Source organism: Papaver somniferum, chromosome 3, assembly GCF_003573695.1.
Source record: "Papaver somniferum cultivar HN1 chromosome 3, ASM357369v1, whole genome shotgun sequence".
Classification (NCBI taxonomy): domain Eukaryota; kingdom Viridiplantae; phylum Streptophyta; class Magnoliopsida; order Ranunculales; family Papaveraceae; genus Papaver; species Papaver somniferum.
The window spans coordinates 1,874,451-1,889,484 of NC_039360.1; the positions used below are offsets into that span (position 1 = coordinate 1,874,451).

Genomic DNA, 15,034 nt, shown 5'->3' on the forward strand with positions numbered 1-15,034 from the left:
TATTTCATACACATTCCCAAGCCTACCAACTACCTTCAATCTTCCCAATATGTAGTTCTAAATAGGAAACACTATTGATGTCATGTTGCTTTTTAGTTTTTATAATCGAGTCTTTTTTCTTGTCGTTCGTTGTTCTTTATATTAGGTTTAGGTACACATCTATTTGCTTGAATTTAGAGATCTGTTAGTTGTCGTTCTTCGTTTGTTGTTTGGTGTGTTGGGAATAATATGTATTGTCGTTCTTCTTCATATGTTGTTTGTTTGATGAAGAAGTTTAGTTACAATTATTTTCATCATTCAGGAACAAGAATCATTATGAAGTTTTCATTTTCTTTTTCGGTCACAGTTATTTTCATCATTCAGGAACATGAATCATTATGAAGTTTTCATTTCCTTTTTTCGGTCGTAGGTGGTGGAGGATATGGTGGCGTACCGGTGGTGGAATTATTTAGAAAATGGGTGTGAATTTCGTTTGCTTGATGGGTGCATTTAGTATGGATAGTTTCATCAAGTTTAAGATAATATATCGACTAGATCCGAGTTATCGAGTCAACTACAATTTTCGCTCTCTTCGGATCCATTATTTCTCTTCCTCTAACAAAAATCCTATTTCATTAATCTAACCTAGTAGCATAGTATTTCATTGGAAGAACCTTTAATTTAAATAAGACGAAATGCATTTAATAAAAATAAAAATTAGAATCCGAAGTATAAGCTTCCTTAGCTGCCTACCAGGTTCGCTGCATTATTTGCCTATATTGGAACACGACTACTTTTCCATTTAACAAAGTTTGCTGATAAAATCTAAGACGACAGACCAAACTTTAATTCAAGGTAAAGTACGCACACATTCCACCGTAAATATAAACCTATACTTTTCAAACCCCATTTTTTTTTATCGTTAAGCTCTTTAACTTTTTCCCTACACTCGGTTTCTGCATCATTCTTTCCATGGTGGAAGTGATTAGCAGCCTTCTTAAAGAAACAGATAGATCCCTCCCAATTGCTCTGATTCTCGTACCACTCACCAGTAACCTAAAAACACAAAAGTACGTTAAAATTATACATACCATATAAATTATTACAAACATAATCTCTTATAGTATTAAAATTATATGTATTATTGAAACTTCACCTTACAAAACCTAGCAGCTTGATCAAACATCTTTAATGTTTCGAACTGCCTCACTGCCTTCTCCAAGCATGATATAGCCTTATCATTATCTGAGACATGAAAAACATCAGTACATATTTTACCTTCTCATACACACAACATTATGTTTGTTTAATACCACTACTAGAATCACTAGTGGGAGAATCTCGTCCTATCATGTAATAACAAACTCAAATAACTCTAATGTTCAACCTAATACGTTGGAATGATAGTCACCTGTGGTTATCTATTATTTTACATGTATATGATTCATTTATATAAACTTAATGCTTGTTTAAACATGTGAACCAAAACTACTTGTGAGCAGTGTTTGTTCTAATCGTTAAATCAAATTAAGAAGACTCTGAATATACAATACTTACAAGATAATAGTTTAGTATCACTGTGGTGATGACTGGACAAATCCAACAAACATGTATAATTGCAACTATATAACAATAACCTTTCTTGTGATATTGCACAGTCCTACTCAATGATATGGATATACTTGATCTGATCATAAATTTAGTCGATTATAAACATTTATGAGTAACCCTAAAACATTAATCACAAATATTTATTCAAAAGCATATCATATATATAAATTGTGAAAATGTCAATACCCTTTAGTTGAAAAATATCCAAGCGTGACGAACCTTTCTTAACCAAAAATCGAGCATCAATCAATAATGAAATTTCATTTAAGAAAAAATTATTCGATGCGTTTAATTTGATGTTAGTTTGAAAATTGTTATGGATAAGGGACATAATGTGGATTAAAATAAAAAAAAGGTGCCAGAATAGGCAATAAGCATCATATATTTTCACTAATATGGAGAAATTTATCCAAAAGTAATACCTCAATATTTATATAGGATGCAATAAGTTTTGGATAAAAGAACATAATAAAATATTCATGAAAATCTGAAAAAACTATAATGGGGTTATTCAACTCGATTATGAGTTTAAAAAAAAAATCTTTTATGCATTTCATATATGCAACATTTACCTAATCATGATCTTAACTTTTGTCTTTAGTAAATGCAGTCAAATTGGTACTTAAGTTAGAAAATGAAGAGAAATGACACTAGACATTCATTAAGACGTAAAGTGATTCAGATCCATAATGTATAACCAAAAATCACATCCTTCGGTATTTTCTTAAACACGTGAACTGGAATCACCTGTGGGCAATTTTTTTTTCTCATGTATGTAAAAAACAAGATTACAAGCATTTGACAAAATTGTGATCATGACCAAAAGTGATTTGACATCACTGTGGTGATAGCCAATCAACTAAAATAATGTCATTATCACATGATGTCGATAACTGCAAAACCTACACTTCACGGTTTGCAAATTCATGCTTATAATGACATTATGATTATACTGAGATATAACACTCTAGTATCATTGTGGTGATAACTAAAGAGTCCAATAATAATTTTAAGTATAATCCCATAAAATTTAAAGAAAAAAAACAATGTGAGAGAAACTATACCATAACGCGAAAGCACACAAACCATATCATAATGCACACACAAATTTAATGGTGTCAAAAAAAGATTTTGACCATAAAATTTATAGTGAAACTCGATAAAAAATCGTTTTATTGTTTCGATAAAGCAGAAGCATATTCGTTGGTGTACATTTATTTAGGTGAACATCACTTTATAATTCCTTAGTGCTATTATAGAATTTGGTTTTTATTATAGACTATTCTATTTACAATTTGGTTTCATAATAACTAAATAAGTCTAGTTAAAAAATTATAAATTGAATTTGAACTAATCAATAATGTCTAAACCGGTTCGGTCCATAAAATCAGGGTCAGCAACATAAGAAAACAAACAAAAAAAAATCTCAAGAATGTTGAATCGATTATGGTCAACTAGTCAGGGGTGGAGCCAAGGGTTCACTAACCCTGGCTCTAGCCCACTAAAATTCCAAAAACCATGTAAACACCCTTGATTTGATCCTATAGATTATATTTATCCCACCAATATTAAGCATTTGGTCCACTAAGTTTATAAGATTTTTTTGCTAGCCACCCTCTATGCTAAAACTTGGTTCCGCCTCTGCAACTAGTTAAGGGACAAAACCAGCTTTGCACTCAAAATTATAGCAATACAAAAGTGTTAATAAAACAGCACTACCACTGCTATTTCATTTTAATGCCCGTTCACTGGTAATATTGTTAAAGAACAAACACATAATCAGAGAAAACATCAAACAGTATTATGCTTAAGCATTTTAGATCTGTTTTAATCACAGGCCCAATTGTGATCTTTACTAGTAGGTTGGATTTGAGGCCCATTAAAAAAAGTCCATTACTGATTCTTCCAAATTTACGGAGAAACAAAAAAAAACCTAAATGGGAAAATTAGCCTCGCGTTTTTAGGGGCCATCCCAAAGGATTTAGGGGCCATCAATTTATACCCAGCCAAAGACTCTAGTTAAAGGGTACCCTATATGATATTGAAGTTACATAAATGCCCTTCTGGTAAAACTGTATAAAAACCAAATCAAAAACAATTCTACTCATTTCAACTCTTCTTCTTCCAGTTTCATATTATCTTCCGATTGTGGAAGAAAAAAAAAATTTCCTCGTTCAACCGAAACATCGCCGCGAATCGTAAAATCAAAACATCGTCGATTCGATTATAAAACAATGGATAAGAGAAATGAAACCCACAGACCTAGAACCAAAAATGTTGCTCGGGGTATCGATCCAAACATTGGAATTTTAGCAAGAAATAAAGAAATTCTTGCTGCAAATGAAGAAGAACGCGAAGAACAAGTACCCGACAATGTAGTCGGTGGTGGCGATTCCGAGACTCAAACACTTCGTAAACTTCAAATGGCCCCAATTAGGTAAGAATCTATCATTTTTGGGGTTTATTTCGCTTTAATTCGTCGAATCGAGAAAAAAAATTTCTAGGGTTTTCGGTTATTTATCCAGATTCGGACGATATGCATGCTCATTTATTTCCGAATGTAGTCGTGTTCTTCATTTTTCAAGAACATCGACAGTATTCGGGAGAAAGATTTGATGATTATCTGCCGAATATTGGTGGCCATATCTTCCTGGATACAAACTGCTAATAATCGGTAGTTTAATGAATTTTTTGTCTACCGAATATATTTAAGTAGACACAAAGTATCCGGAAGAACACTCACTACCGAATGTATATATTGAAAAAATCTCAAAATTTATGATATAGGAAAAATCCCATTTTGGGGCCAGTATTTATTCGGAAGACAATATAATGTTTTATACCTCCGATTGTGTAGGATAAAATTTTAGAGTTTCTGAACTCCAGTTGATGAATATTCGGTTGTTAGTTATATTCCGATTGTTTTTCATTCGGAAAAAATATGTGTCTTCTTACTTCCGAATTTGTACATTCGGGTTATAGAGGTGCACTTTTTCTTCCGATTGTGTAGGATGAAAAATTTACAGCTTCTGAACTCCAATTGATGTATATTCGGTTGCAAATATGTTTAGTTAGCTTCCGATTGTTTTGTATTCGGGAACAATATGTGTCTTCTTACGTCCGAATGTGTACATTCGGGTTATATTTCCATACTTTGTCTTCCGATTGTATAGTTTGTAAATATTGTTCCTTTCTTTGTTGTTTAGACAAAGTCGAGAAGGGAGGAAGAAAGTGACAGCTAGTGCTAGGATGGAAAGGAGTGCCAAAGATAATTCAGGTGCTCAACAAAGCGAACAAGAACAAAGCAGTCAACAAGGAGTGCAACCAACTGTTGAACAACAAGGCAGTGAACAAGGGGTGCGACCAAGTGTTGAACAAGCACCTCAACAAAGTGCAGGACCAAGTGTTGAACCAGTTGATCCAGTGGCAAGAGTAGAAGAAGAATGACAACCAAGTGGTACCCAAAAAGCCAAAAAAGGAAAAGATGTTGTAAGGAAGGATATTGCTAAGAAAGCATCACATCTTGTCCCTCAGCACTTGAAGAAGAAGGGTATTCCAGCAGGCACAATCCTTGGACTACCAGCGGATGGAGGAAAATTGCTATTTGGATACAAAGACTCATGGTCCAGAGAAATATATGAAACCGAGGTAATAAAATTACTATTTTTTATTAATGTATTTTCTATGTGTTATATCGTAATACTTGTATTAAGGATTTTTTTATGTACTTTAATAGGATCATCAAGATGCGGTCCGTCTACTCAAACCTACCGCCGCACCAACAAAAATGCTTGCGTGGCCTTTATCCGGTGAATGTGAAAGGTTCAAGACAATTGTTGCCAACTCGGGGTTAGTTAATGCCGCCGAGAATTCATTGTTGGAACATGATCGTGTGGCCATATCGGCGTTCGTGGAGAGAATGTATCCTGAGACCGATACTTTCCATATGCCGTTTGGGGAGATGACGATCACCCCGGATGATGTTGTGCAGATTCTTAACCTTCCCGACCAAGGCACAGCTGTGAAGTTTAACTACACAAAGCAGATAAGTTGGGCACAACTTTATTCTCTAACTAACAAGTGCTTAGGTTGGGATGAAGAGACAACAACAACAGAGTTTAGGAGGCATGCCAGTTATAGAACAAGGCATATCAACATTACAGCTTTGATGAATATGTTCCAAGGCACCTTGGAGAAGGAAAAGAATGGAACGTTAACTGATGAGCAAGTGAACCACGCTGCCACTGCATATCTCCTCTGTGTATTGGGATGTGTCATATTCCCCAATACTTCTGGCAACCGGATCGACGCCAACCTTATACAACTTTTGGATCCTCTCCATGAAGTCGGTGACTATTCTTGGGGCACGGCATGCTTAGCATTCTTGATGGAAGAGTTGAGAAAGGCATCGAGGCTAGGAACCTGCCAAGTTGCCGGGAACGTGGCTCTATTGCAGGTTTTTTCTTTAACTCTATAACTCACTCTATAGTTATTCAGTAGACAATACATATGATGCATTCCATAACTCCAAATGACGCATATTCGGTAGGAATTATCCATCTTATTTTCCGAATGTTGTTATTCGGTGGTTAGGTACTTAGTTTTTTTCCGATTATATATAATCGGAAATATTTTGATATTAACCGAATATACAGGCCAGAAAAGCTAGGTTACTGAACTCCAAATGACGCATATTCGGTAGGAAATTGATCCATCTATTTCCGAATGTTGGTTATTCGGTGGCTAGGTACTTATTGTTTTTCCGATTATATACAATCGGAAATATTTTTTGATATTAACCGAATATACAGGCCAGAAAACTATAGGTTACTGAACTCCAAATGACGCATATTCGGTAGGAATTGATCCATCTTATTTTCCGAATGTTGGTTATTCGGTGGCTAGGTACTTATTTTTTCCGATTATATAATCGGAAATATTTTTTGATATTACCGAATATACAGGCCAGAAAACTATAGGTTACTGAACTCCAAATGACGCATATTCGGTAGGAAATGATCCATATTATTTCGAATGTTGGTATTCGGTGGATAGTACTCAGTTTTGTTTCCGATTATATATAATCGGAAATTATGTTTGGAAATTACTACCGAATATACACAATCTATTTACTAAAACTTGGTTTCTTATGTATATAGGCATGGATCTATGACCACTTCCCTATCCTGAAGTTGGCCGGAGAGAACCCGGGGTGGTGCAAAGGTACTCCTAGAGGAACAAAGTATATATTTGAAGACAACCGTTCTAGGACAAAGAGCAGCAGTTGATTCGCATGAGGGAGATTTTGGACCAATTGAAGGCCTCGGACGTATGCTTTGATCCATACAAGGAAGATCGAGTCAGTGGGCATATAAATTTCGGTCGGACTTGTCCCTTTATTTTGGACCATTGTGGCACCCCACAGGATATGTGATGTATAACCCCTCTAGGGTGATGCGACAACACGGGTATATACAACACAACCTCTGGAGAAAATGGGGGATTACTACAAATTGGAGTTGGAGTTGTGCTCTTCTAGTGGTAATCTCACGATTGTTCACACAGGCCCACCTACTGTTCTTGATAACTGGGATAAGAGGAATGACTTCATTATCGACACTGGTAGACGAACCACCGAGGTGATGAAATTCTCCAGACTATATGAGTTGGTATAACAAGGTATCACATCCTTTGGTTATCCGTGAAATCAAATCCAACACTACTGCGGCGGGTTCAAGTTATAATTGTATCATCAAAGACAAACCAGCTGGTTATGATAGACTGGTGCGTGTTCTTATATTTTTGTTCATTTTATATTATTCCTATAAATCTTAGGTAATTACCGTTTGATGTTATGTCATTACGTATAAAAAACAGGTGAATAGGTTCAAGCGTGTTTCCAAAATGTTAACTGCATGCTTGAAGAGCGGAGATCCCATGCCAGCTGAGAAGATCAAAGAGGCTAGAGATCTAGTTGATAATATGGATAACGAAGATTATGCTGCCCAGTTTGGGGAGAAAGTCAGGTAAAAGAACTCGAGCTGCATCGCTCTCTCTGTGCGCCTGGGGAAGGGTGCTTTCCCCTGAAAGCGGCTGCCAACTGAGCTGCTCAAACTGAAGGTGCTCAAACCCGTGGTCGTGCAGGACTGGGAGGTAGTCACGGTCGTAAAGTAAAGAAGAGCAGATAAATGACAATGATTTTTGTTGTACATTCGGAAATTTGTTTGGGTAACTAAGTTAGACAAGTTCAAATGACAATGATTTGTGTGGTATATTCGGAAGTTTTGGTAACTAATTTAACTTCCGATTTTCAAAGACAAAATTTGAAAAGTATAAGTTTTTCCAAATTCTGATTTTTGGGCCATCGTACATTCGGAACTTTACAAAAAATATCCTCCGAATATCACAAGTTCAAAACAAACCACGCCATGGCTCCAGGTGGTTCCAAGGGCCAATATTGAAGGTTAGACATCCCATATTCGGAAGTTTTGGTAACTAATTTAACTTCCGATTATTTCAAAGACAAAATTTGAAAAGTATAAGTTTTTCCAAATTCTGATTTTTGGGCCATCGTACATTCGGAACTTTACAAAAAACCTATCCTCCGAATATCACAAGTTCAAAACAAACCACGCCATGGCTCCAGGTGGTTCCAAGGGCCAATATTGAAGGTTAGACATCCCATATTCGGAAGTTTTGGTAACTAATTTAACTTCCGATTATTTCAAAGACAAAATTTGAAAAGTATAAGTTTTTCCAAATTCTGATTTTTGGGCCATCGTACATTCGGAACTTTACAAAAAAATATCCTCCGAATATCACAAGTTCAAAACACACCACCGGCATGGCTCCAGGGGTTCCAAGGGCCAATATGAAGGTTTAGACATCCCATATTCGGAAGTTTTGGTAACTAATTTAACTTCCGATTATTTCAAAGACAAAATTTGAAAGTATAAGTTTTTCCAAATTTTGATTTTTGGGCCATCGTACATTCGAAACTTTACAAAAAACCTATGCTCCAAATATCACAAGTTCAAAACAAACCACGCCATGGCTCCAGGTGGTTCCAAGGGCCAATATTGAAGGTTAGACATCCCATATTCTGAAGTTTTGGTAACTAATTTAACTTCCGAATATTTCAAAGACAAAATTTGAAAAGTATAAGTTTTTCCAAATTCTGATTTTTGGGCCATCGTACATTCGAAACTTTACAAAAAAATTATCCTCCGAATATCACAAGTTCAAAACAAACCACGCCATGGCTCCAGGTGGTTCCAAGGGCCAATATTGAAGGTTAGACAACCCATATTCAGAAGTTTTGGTAACTAATTTAACTTCCGATTATTTCAAAGACAAAATTTGAAAAGTATAAGTTTTTCCAAATTCTGATTTTTGGGCCATCGTACATTCGGAACTTTACAAAAAAATTATCCTCCGAATATCACAAGTACAAAAAAAATTGTTTCCTGGAACCAAACAACACCATAATCGGAAATAAAGTTGATTCATAACATAACCGAATATTACAATCGGTAGGTTGTTTAACAAAATAATCTACCGATTTCGTATAATCGGCTAGTTTTTTTATTAATAATACTCCGATTACATCCATTACATAAAGTTCAAACGGCCTTAACCTTACAATTTCGTCAAAAGCACCTAAATCCATACTCCTAATTGACCATAAAAATATTAAAACAGATCATAACTTCTCGTGACCATAGAAATTGTCCCTCTTGATTTTGTAGCATCCTTCATGTTCAAATCGTTTCCCGTAGAGGTCCACATACCGACGATCCGCAAGATTTCTCTGAAATTACGAATGAGTAACAAGTTAGTACTAACTTTTGTTAATGTGAGTTGGAGTTACAGAGATACTTACTCGTTTTTCATACGTCCACCAAGGAAAAGCGTTCCTAACAAACCGTTCCTCATTTTCAAGTTTGTCAATCTCCTTATCTAGAGCATTCTTTCTCATCTTAATGTCATTGGATGATCTTCGAATTCGATTACCATCTAAGGCCTCAAATACCATTAAGATACGGTTCCATATCTGCTCTTCGGATTCCGATTTGTGGAGCTTGTGAACAAGATCATGAGTAGTTACCACAACCCACGCTCTATAAATAGCACAATCTTCTTCTTCGGCAAAAGCAATATCCATGTTTTTTGTTATGAAAATTAAAAATTGAAGAGAGGAAAGAGTTTGGTGCAATTGGGGTGATAGATATGAGTTTCTTTATATAGGTTTAGGGTCCAACGGCTCTTTTTGTTTTTCCCAAAAACTCCAACGGCTAATTTGACGAAAGTTGAATGTGGAGAAACCAATAATCGGTAGGTATTGGATTTAGCATATCTACCGATTATGGTAGCTTTCAAAATTTGAATTTGCGGCAACTTATAATCGGTAGGTTTTGTAATATATTTAACTCCCGATTAACGCTGAATCCAAAACACGAACCAAGAAATACTGCACCTCGTATAATCGGAAGTATGGGAACGATTTTAACTTCCGATTGCATTCGGAGGGTAACAATGTTATCATATCCTCCGAATATATAAGGGTAATTTCGCCATTACGAATTACGCGAGATAAGGGCTGGCTATATTTTCCCTTTGGGTGACCTTTTTTGTTTTATTGTTGGCCCCTAAATCCTTTTGAGTGGCCCCTAAAAACGCCAGGAAAATTAGGCGCACGCCAAAAAAAAAATATTTTTATTGTCAGGTCCACAAATAATTTTAGGTACCGTGATACTCATAATTATTTCCGTCACACTCATAATTATATGAAATTATTAAAAATGTTTACAGGACGGATTATGCATCCGCATGAAGGGTTATGCATCAGGGGTATAATTGGCAATGCAACTTGAATATAACATATCCAAAAATCCGCGCCTTGGAATTATACAAATTTTATATCGTTGGAAATCTTTTTAACAGAGCTACGCAACGAGTACAAACAACAATATCAAATTTTTGTTTTTCACCAAAAAATCGCAGGTGAGCATCATTTTAGGCAAAATTCCGAAAAATGACTATATAACCATTATGCAGCCACCAAAAAAGATGCATAACACATTCTGCAAACGCATAACAAATTATGCAACCATTTTCTCGACTGCATAACAAATTATGCATATGCATAACAAAGTTATGCATCTATAACAAGTTATCTAACCATTGTATTGGTGCGTATATAAAAAATAGAAGCGTAATGCATTATGCATCTATTTTCTCGATGCATAAAAGATTGTGCAACAACTTTCTCGATGCATACTGCATTATGCAGCCATATTTTCGGATGCATAACAGATTATGCATCTATTTTCGCGACAACATAACATGTTATGCAGATATTATTATAGGTGCATGACAAGTTATGCAGTCTTTGTTTTTGCTTGTTTCAATAGTAACAAAAAAGTTAATGCATAACGTGTTATGCACCTTTTCAATTTGTTGCATAACAATTTATGCATCTAATTTAATCTGCATAAACTATTATGCACCGTTTCAGTTTTCTGCATAACAAGTTATGCAGTTATTTTAATCTGCATAAACATGTTATACACCACAATCCAAAAAAGTGAAGAAAAGAAAAATGTTACTCAGTTACTGATTCAACCGAAAGTATAAAATTAGAAATGCATGAACGTAAACATTTTTCACTAGTTTATGTCTAAATCTTGTGCATCCTCTTGGCTCGTAAAACTATAAAACCAAGAATAAGATAATAATGCCAAGTAAGTGGCTGGTTTTAGCTTCTTTATCACACACTTGTACCCATATTATGTAGCTAACCGCTTATGTTGGAATGCATGAGCAATCAACATCAAAAGTTCACAACTTCAGGAACTCAATCAATTCAAGACAACTAACAATAAGGAATGTAATAGAGAAGGTGAAAAGAGCTTAATAAGAATAGACACTAGCATATTTCTCATTAGAAAAATTACCAACCTTAAAGGATCAAAAGACAGGCAGAAACTAAACAGCTAATGAAAAGAACAAAAGTATCAACCGATGAGTAATAGCTCTCTCCAATTTAAGGTAAATTACCATTAAAAATAGACTACCCTCTTGGGAGGCAAGATGTTCCCAAGCATTTAACTTCAATGTTCTTGTGTCTTCCTGAAGATCACATGATGTTGTATGAGATAACAATCTATCTTTAAGTAACCAGACATGTACAGAATAGCTAAAGCTCGAACTCTATTGCAGGAAACACAAATTCAAGCATTGTGTCGTAATGGAATGATTTACCACTACATTATCCCATGAAAAAGTAAGTCCAAAAGCTTCATCAGGCTTCATAGCATACCGAATTCTTTGCAAGAAACCTTCTTGCATTCTATCATTCAAAAAATTCTTCAACAAAAATCAAAAAATTCACCCCATCAAATACTAGCAACTTTGGTAAAATTAAGACTATAAAATTAAGGCAAAAACCAAATTATAATTACCACATCAATTTTCAATAGACCATCTGGTCTAAATGTCTCAAACCCTTCTCCATATTGTAATTCCATCAAATTAAACATTCATTCAACATTCTAAAAACCGCTTTATTATTCAATGTAACCTTTTAGGTTGAACAAAAACAAAATCAAAATTTTACCTTTCCTTCTCTGAAAACCCTACTGGGTGCAGGTGAAAATCCATTATTTTCATCTGACCCAGAAGAAGAAGATCTGGTGATGATTCGATGACGTCGTATGTTGTAGTTTTTTCGGTTTAATTTCTGTAAAGAAAAAACAGAGAAATTTCAATCAGGGGAACTGAAGAAGAAATTTTAATAATAAAAAAAATTTGTCTGAAAAGTGGATTAAGAGATAAGGATTAACGAACCAGTGATTTGTGTTTACTTGTAGTTAGTAATTCCACGAACCGGAGCTTCGGAATCGGAGATGATTTTGCAGGATTCCATTGGAAAAGCTGAGAAAAATTCTAAAAATGAAATCTAATTGGAGATATTTCTGTGGATACAAAACAAAGAAGCGAAACAAAGAAAAAAAGAAATAATGAAAGAAAAACGAGGAAGAATAAGCGAAGAAACAATTTTAGAAATTCTGGGTGTGGGAAAAATTTATCCTAGAAAATGGGTGTGCGTTTGAACTTTTCTGAGCGTAGGTTTTACGTTGGAAAAAATCTGTAAAATGGGTTTGGCTGTAGTTTTCACAAACTTAAATTATTAAGTTCGCTAACAAACTTAAAACTACTGTGCCTCTTTTTCTTTCGTAATTTTGTGATTCATATTGCTGAAAAACTACATGAAAACTCTTATTTCGACAATGATTTTATAAACATCAATATAGCCACAAATAAATCGACGATGATTGTATACTACCGACGGACGATCATGAGTTCTAAACACAAGATCTAGATGCCAAATATAAGTTTTAATTTTATAGATGCGTGATTAAGGATCATTGAACTTCATGATAATCACACGATAATATACACGAGAATAGTTTATACGGAATACCTGGTAACGGTAATCCATCGTACGTCGATCATCTTTGGGGCAACGATAATACCTCATGGAGGTCATGGTTTCTTTTTCTTGACCTTATCCGTAATGAGTTGTTAATTCCTTGGATGCAATAGTGATGGTTACTGTTTCCCTTTCATAGGTAGAGAGAGGAACAAGTTCCTAGGATTTTAGTATTAGCCTTAGATATCGACTGTCCATCAAAGAAGATATATATTAGGAATCTGACTCCTTATTTAGAAATATCCTAGTTATGACCAAGATTCTCACATGGTCCCAATAAAGATAATTAATCTCATAAGAAATTATCTTACATTTAGGGTGTCCGGGTTCGTTTGGAGAATAACTCATTTCTTATAGGAATATCTCTTATTGAAGAAGAAGAAAATCAGATTAAATGGTCGGAATCGATTCCGGATTATACAATCATCCTTCCCTACCCAATTACAAAAATTTGGTATTTTTATGGTATATGACTCTTTCTCTTCGCGATCTACTTGTAATTGATATCTTCACTTGTATTAGGGTTCTTATTATCTTGTATTTCGATGCTTTTGTTATTCTAGTTAGTGATCATGTAATCACATTTTGATTTGAATAAATTAAAATTGTTGATTTAAAAAAAAAAAAAACGATAAAGAAATCAATACTTTCCGTAACACATGAACTCTAATCCATTACCCACAACTGATCCAACTCAAAAATTCCAAAAGCGAAATTATTGACTTTGGGAACGGTATTATACCTGGTTTACCCTTCATAATAGACTTTTCATTACAGTTCCGGTCAAATGAGGACCCCATCGTAACATTAATCACCTTACTAAGTAACTTGAGTCCACTTGATTGACCCAAGTAGTACGCGGGTGCCCTCATACTTGACGCTCGAAAACATAATGTAGACCATTGGTTGAATAACATCGACATTGTTGACCAGTGAACATGAGTTCAGGTTTGTTTTTGTTTTTTTGATGGAAAAGGCAATTTTATTGACTAGCAAATATGGTACATGAGATTCATGATTTCATCTTTATCAAACACACTGGAAAGTGTGCTAGTTTTCGGGACTTTTTGTTGCAATTTGGAAGACATGTGTTGGATATTTTTTATCGTTGCTTCCTTAGCCATGTAGTCCGCTACCGAATTGTATTTCCTTTGTATGAATTTTACCTATGCTTGAGGGAGATCTTGCAACATTACCTTGATTTCCTGTACGGTGATTTTGTCCTACCAAGAAAACCTGTGCTCTTCGAATTTTTAGTGTCAACAAGGATTTTGCAATCACAGACTATTGAGATGCTTGACAGTATATTTTCTTTCAGCCAAGTGACTTCCTTTAACAAGGCTATCGTTTCCGCATGTAGAGCCGAAGACGCCTTCTCCGAACCTTCCGACACGTGCATAAAGGACTCGTAGTCTACAGAGTAGAGAATAATGGCAAAACTCATAAACTGATTTTATTTTGACTAGCAAATATAGTACATGAGATTCATAATTTCATCTTTATCAAACACATTGGAAAGTATGCTAGTTTTTGGGGCTTTTGTTGCAATTTGGAAGACATGTGCTGGATATTTTTATCCTTGCTTCCTAAGCCATGTAGTCCGCTGCCGAATTGTATTTCCTTTGTATGAAATTTATCTGTGCTTGAGGGAGATCTTGCAACATTAACTTGATTTCATGTGCGATGTTTTTGGCCGACTAAGAAAAACCTGTGCTCATCGAATTGATAGTGTCAACAAGGATTTTGCAATCAGAGACTATTGAGATGCTTGACATTAGATTTTCTTTCAGCCAAGTGATTTCCCTTAACAAGACTATCGTTTCCGCATGTAGAGCCGAAGATGCCTTCTCCGAACCTTCCGACACATGCATAAAGGACTCGTAGTCTACAAAGTAGAGAATAATGGAAAAAACCATAGACTGATCTTCTTTTTTATACGAGGCATCTATG

The 15,034-nt window shown here is 35.1% G+C and overlaps 1 protein-coding gene across 1 annotated transcript; it reads right to left on the reverse strand.

The window, feature by feature from the left end:
* Positions 1–11,668: 11,668 nt before the first annotated feature.
* On the reverse strand, positions 11,669–13,141 carry LOC113358904. Its single transcript, XM_026602620.1, has 4 exons — positions 13,076–13,141; positions 12,439–12,537; positions 12,209–12,331; positions 11,669–11,958 (listed from the first exon to the last, which is right to left on the reverse strand). The coding sequence occupies exons 1-4, from the start codon at positions 13,139–13,141 to the stop codon at positions 11,803–11,805; spliced, it is 444 nt and encodes a 147-aa protein (XP_026458405.1). The 3' UTR covers positions 11,669–11,802.
* Positions 13,142–15,034: the final 1,893 nt, after the last annotated feature.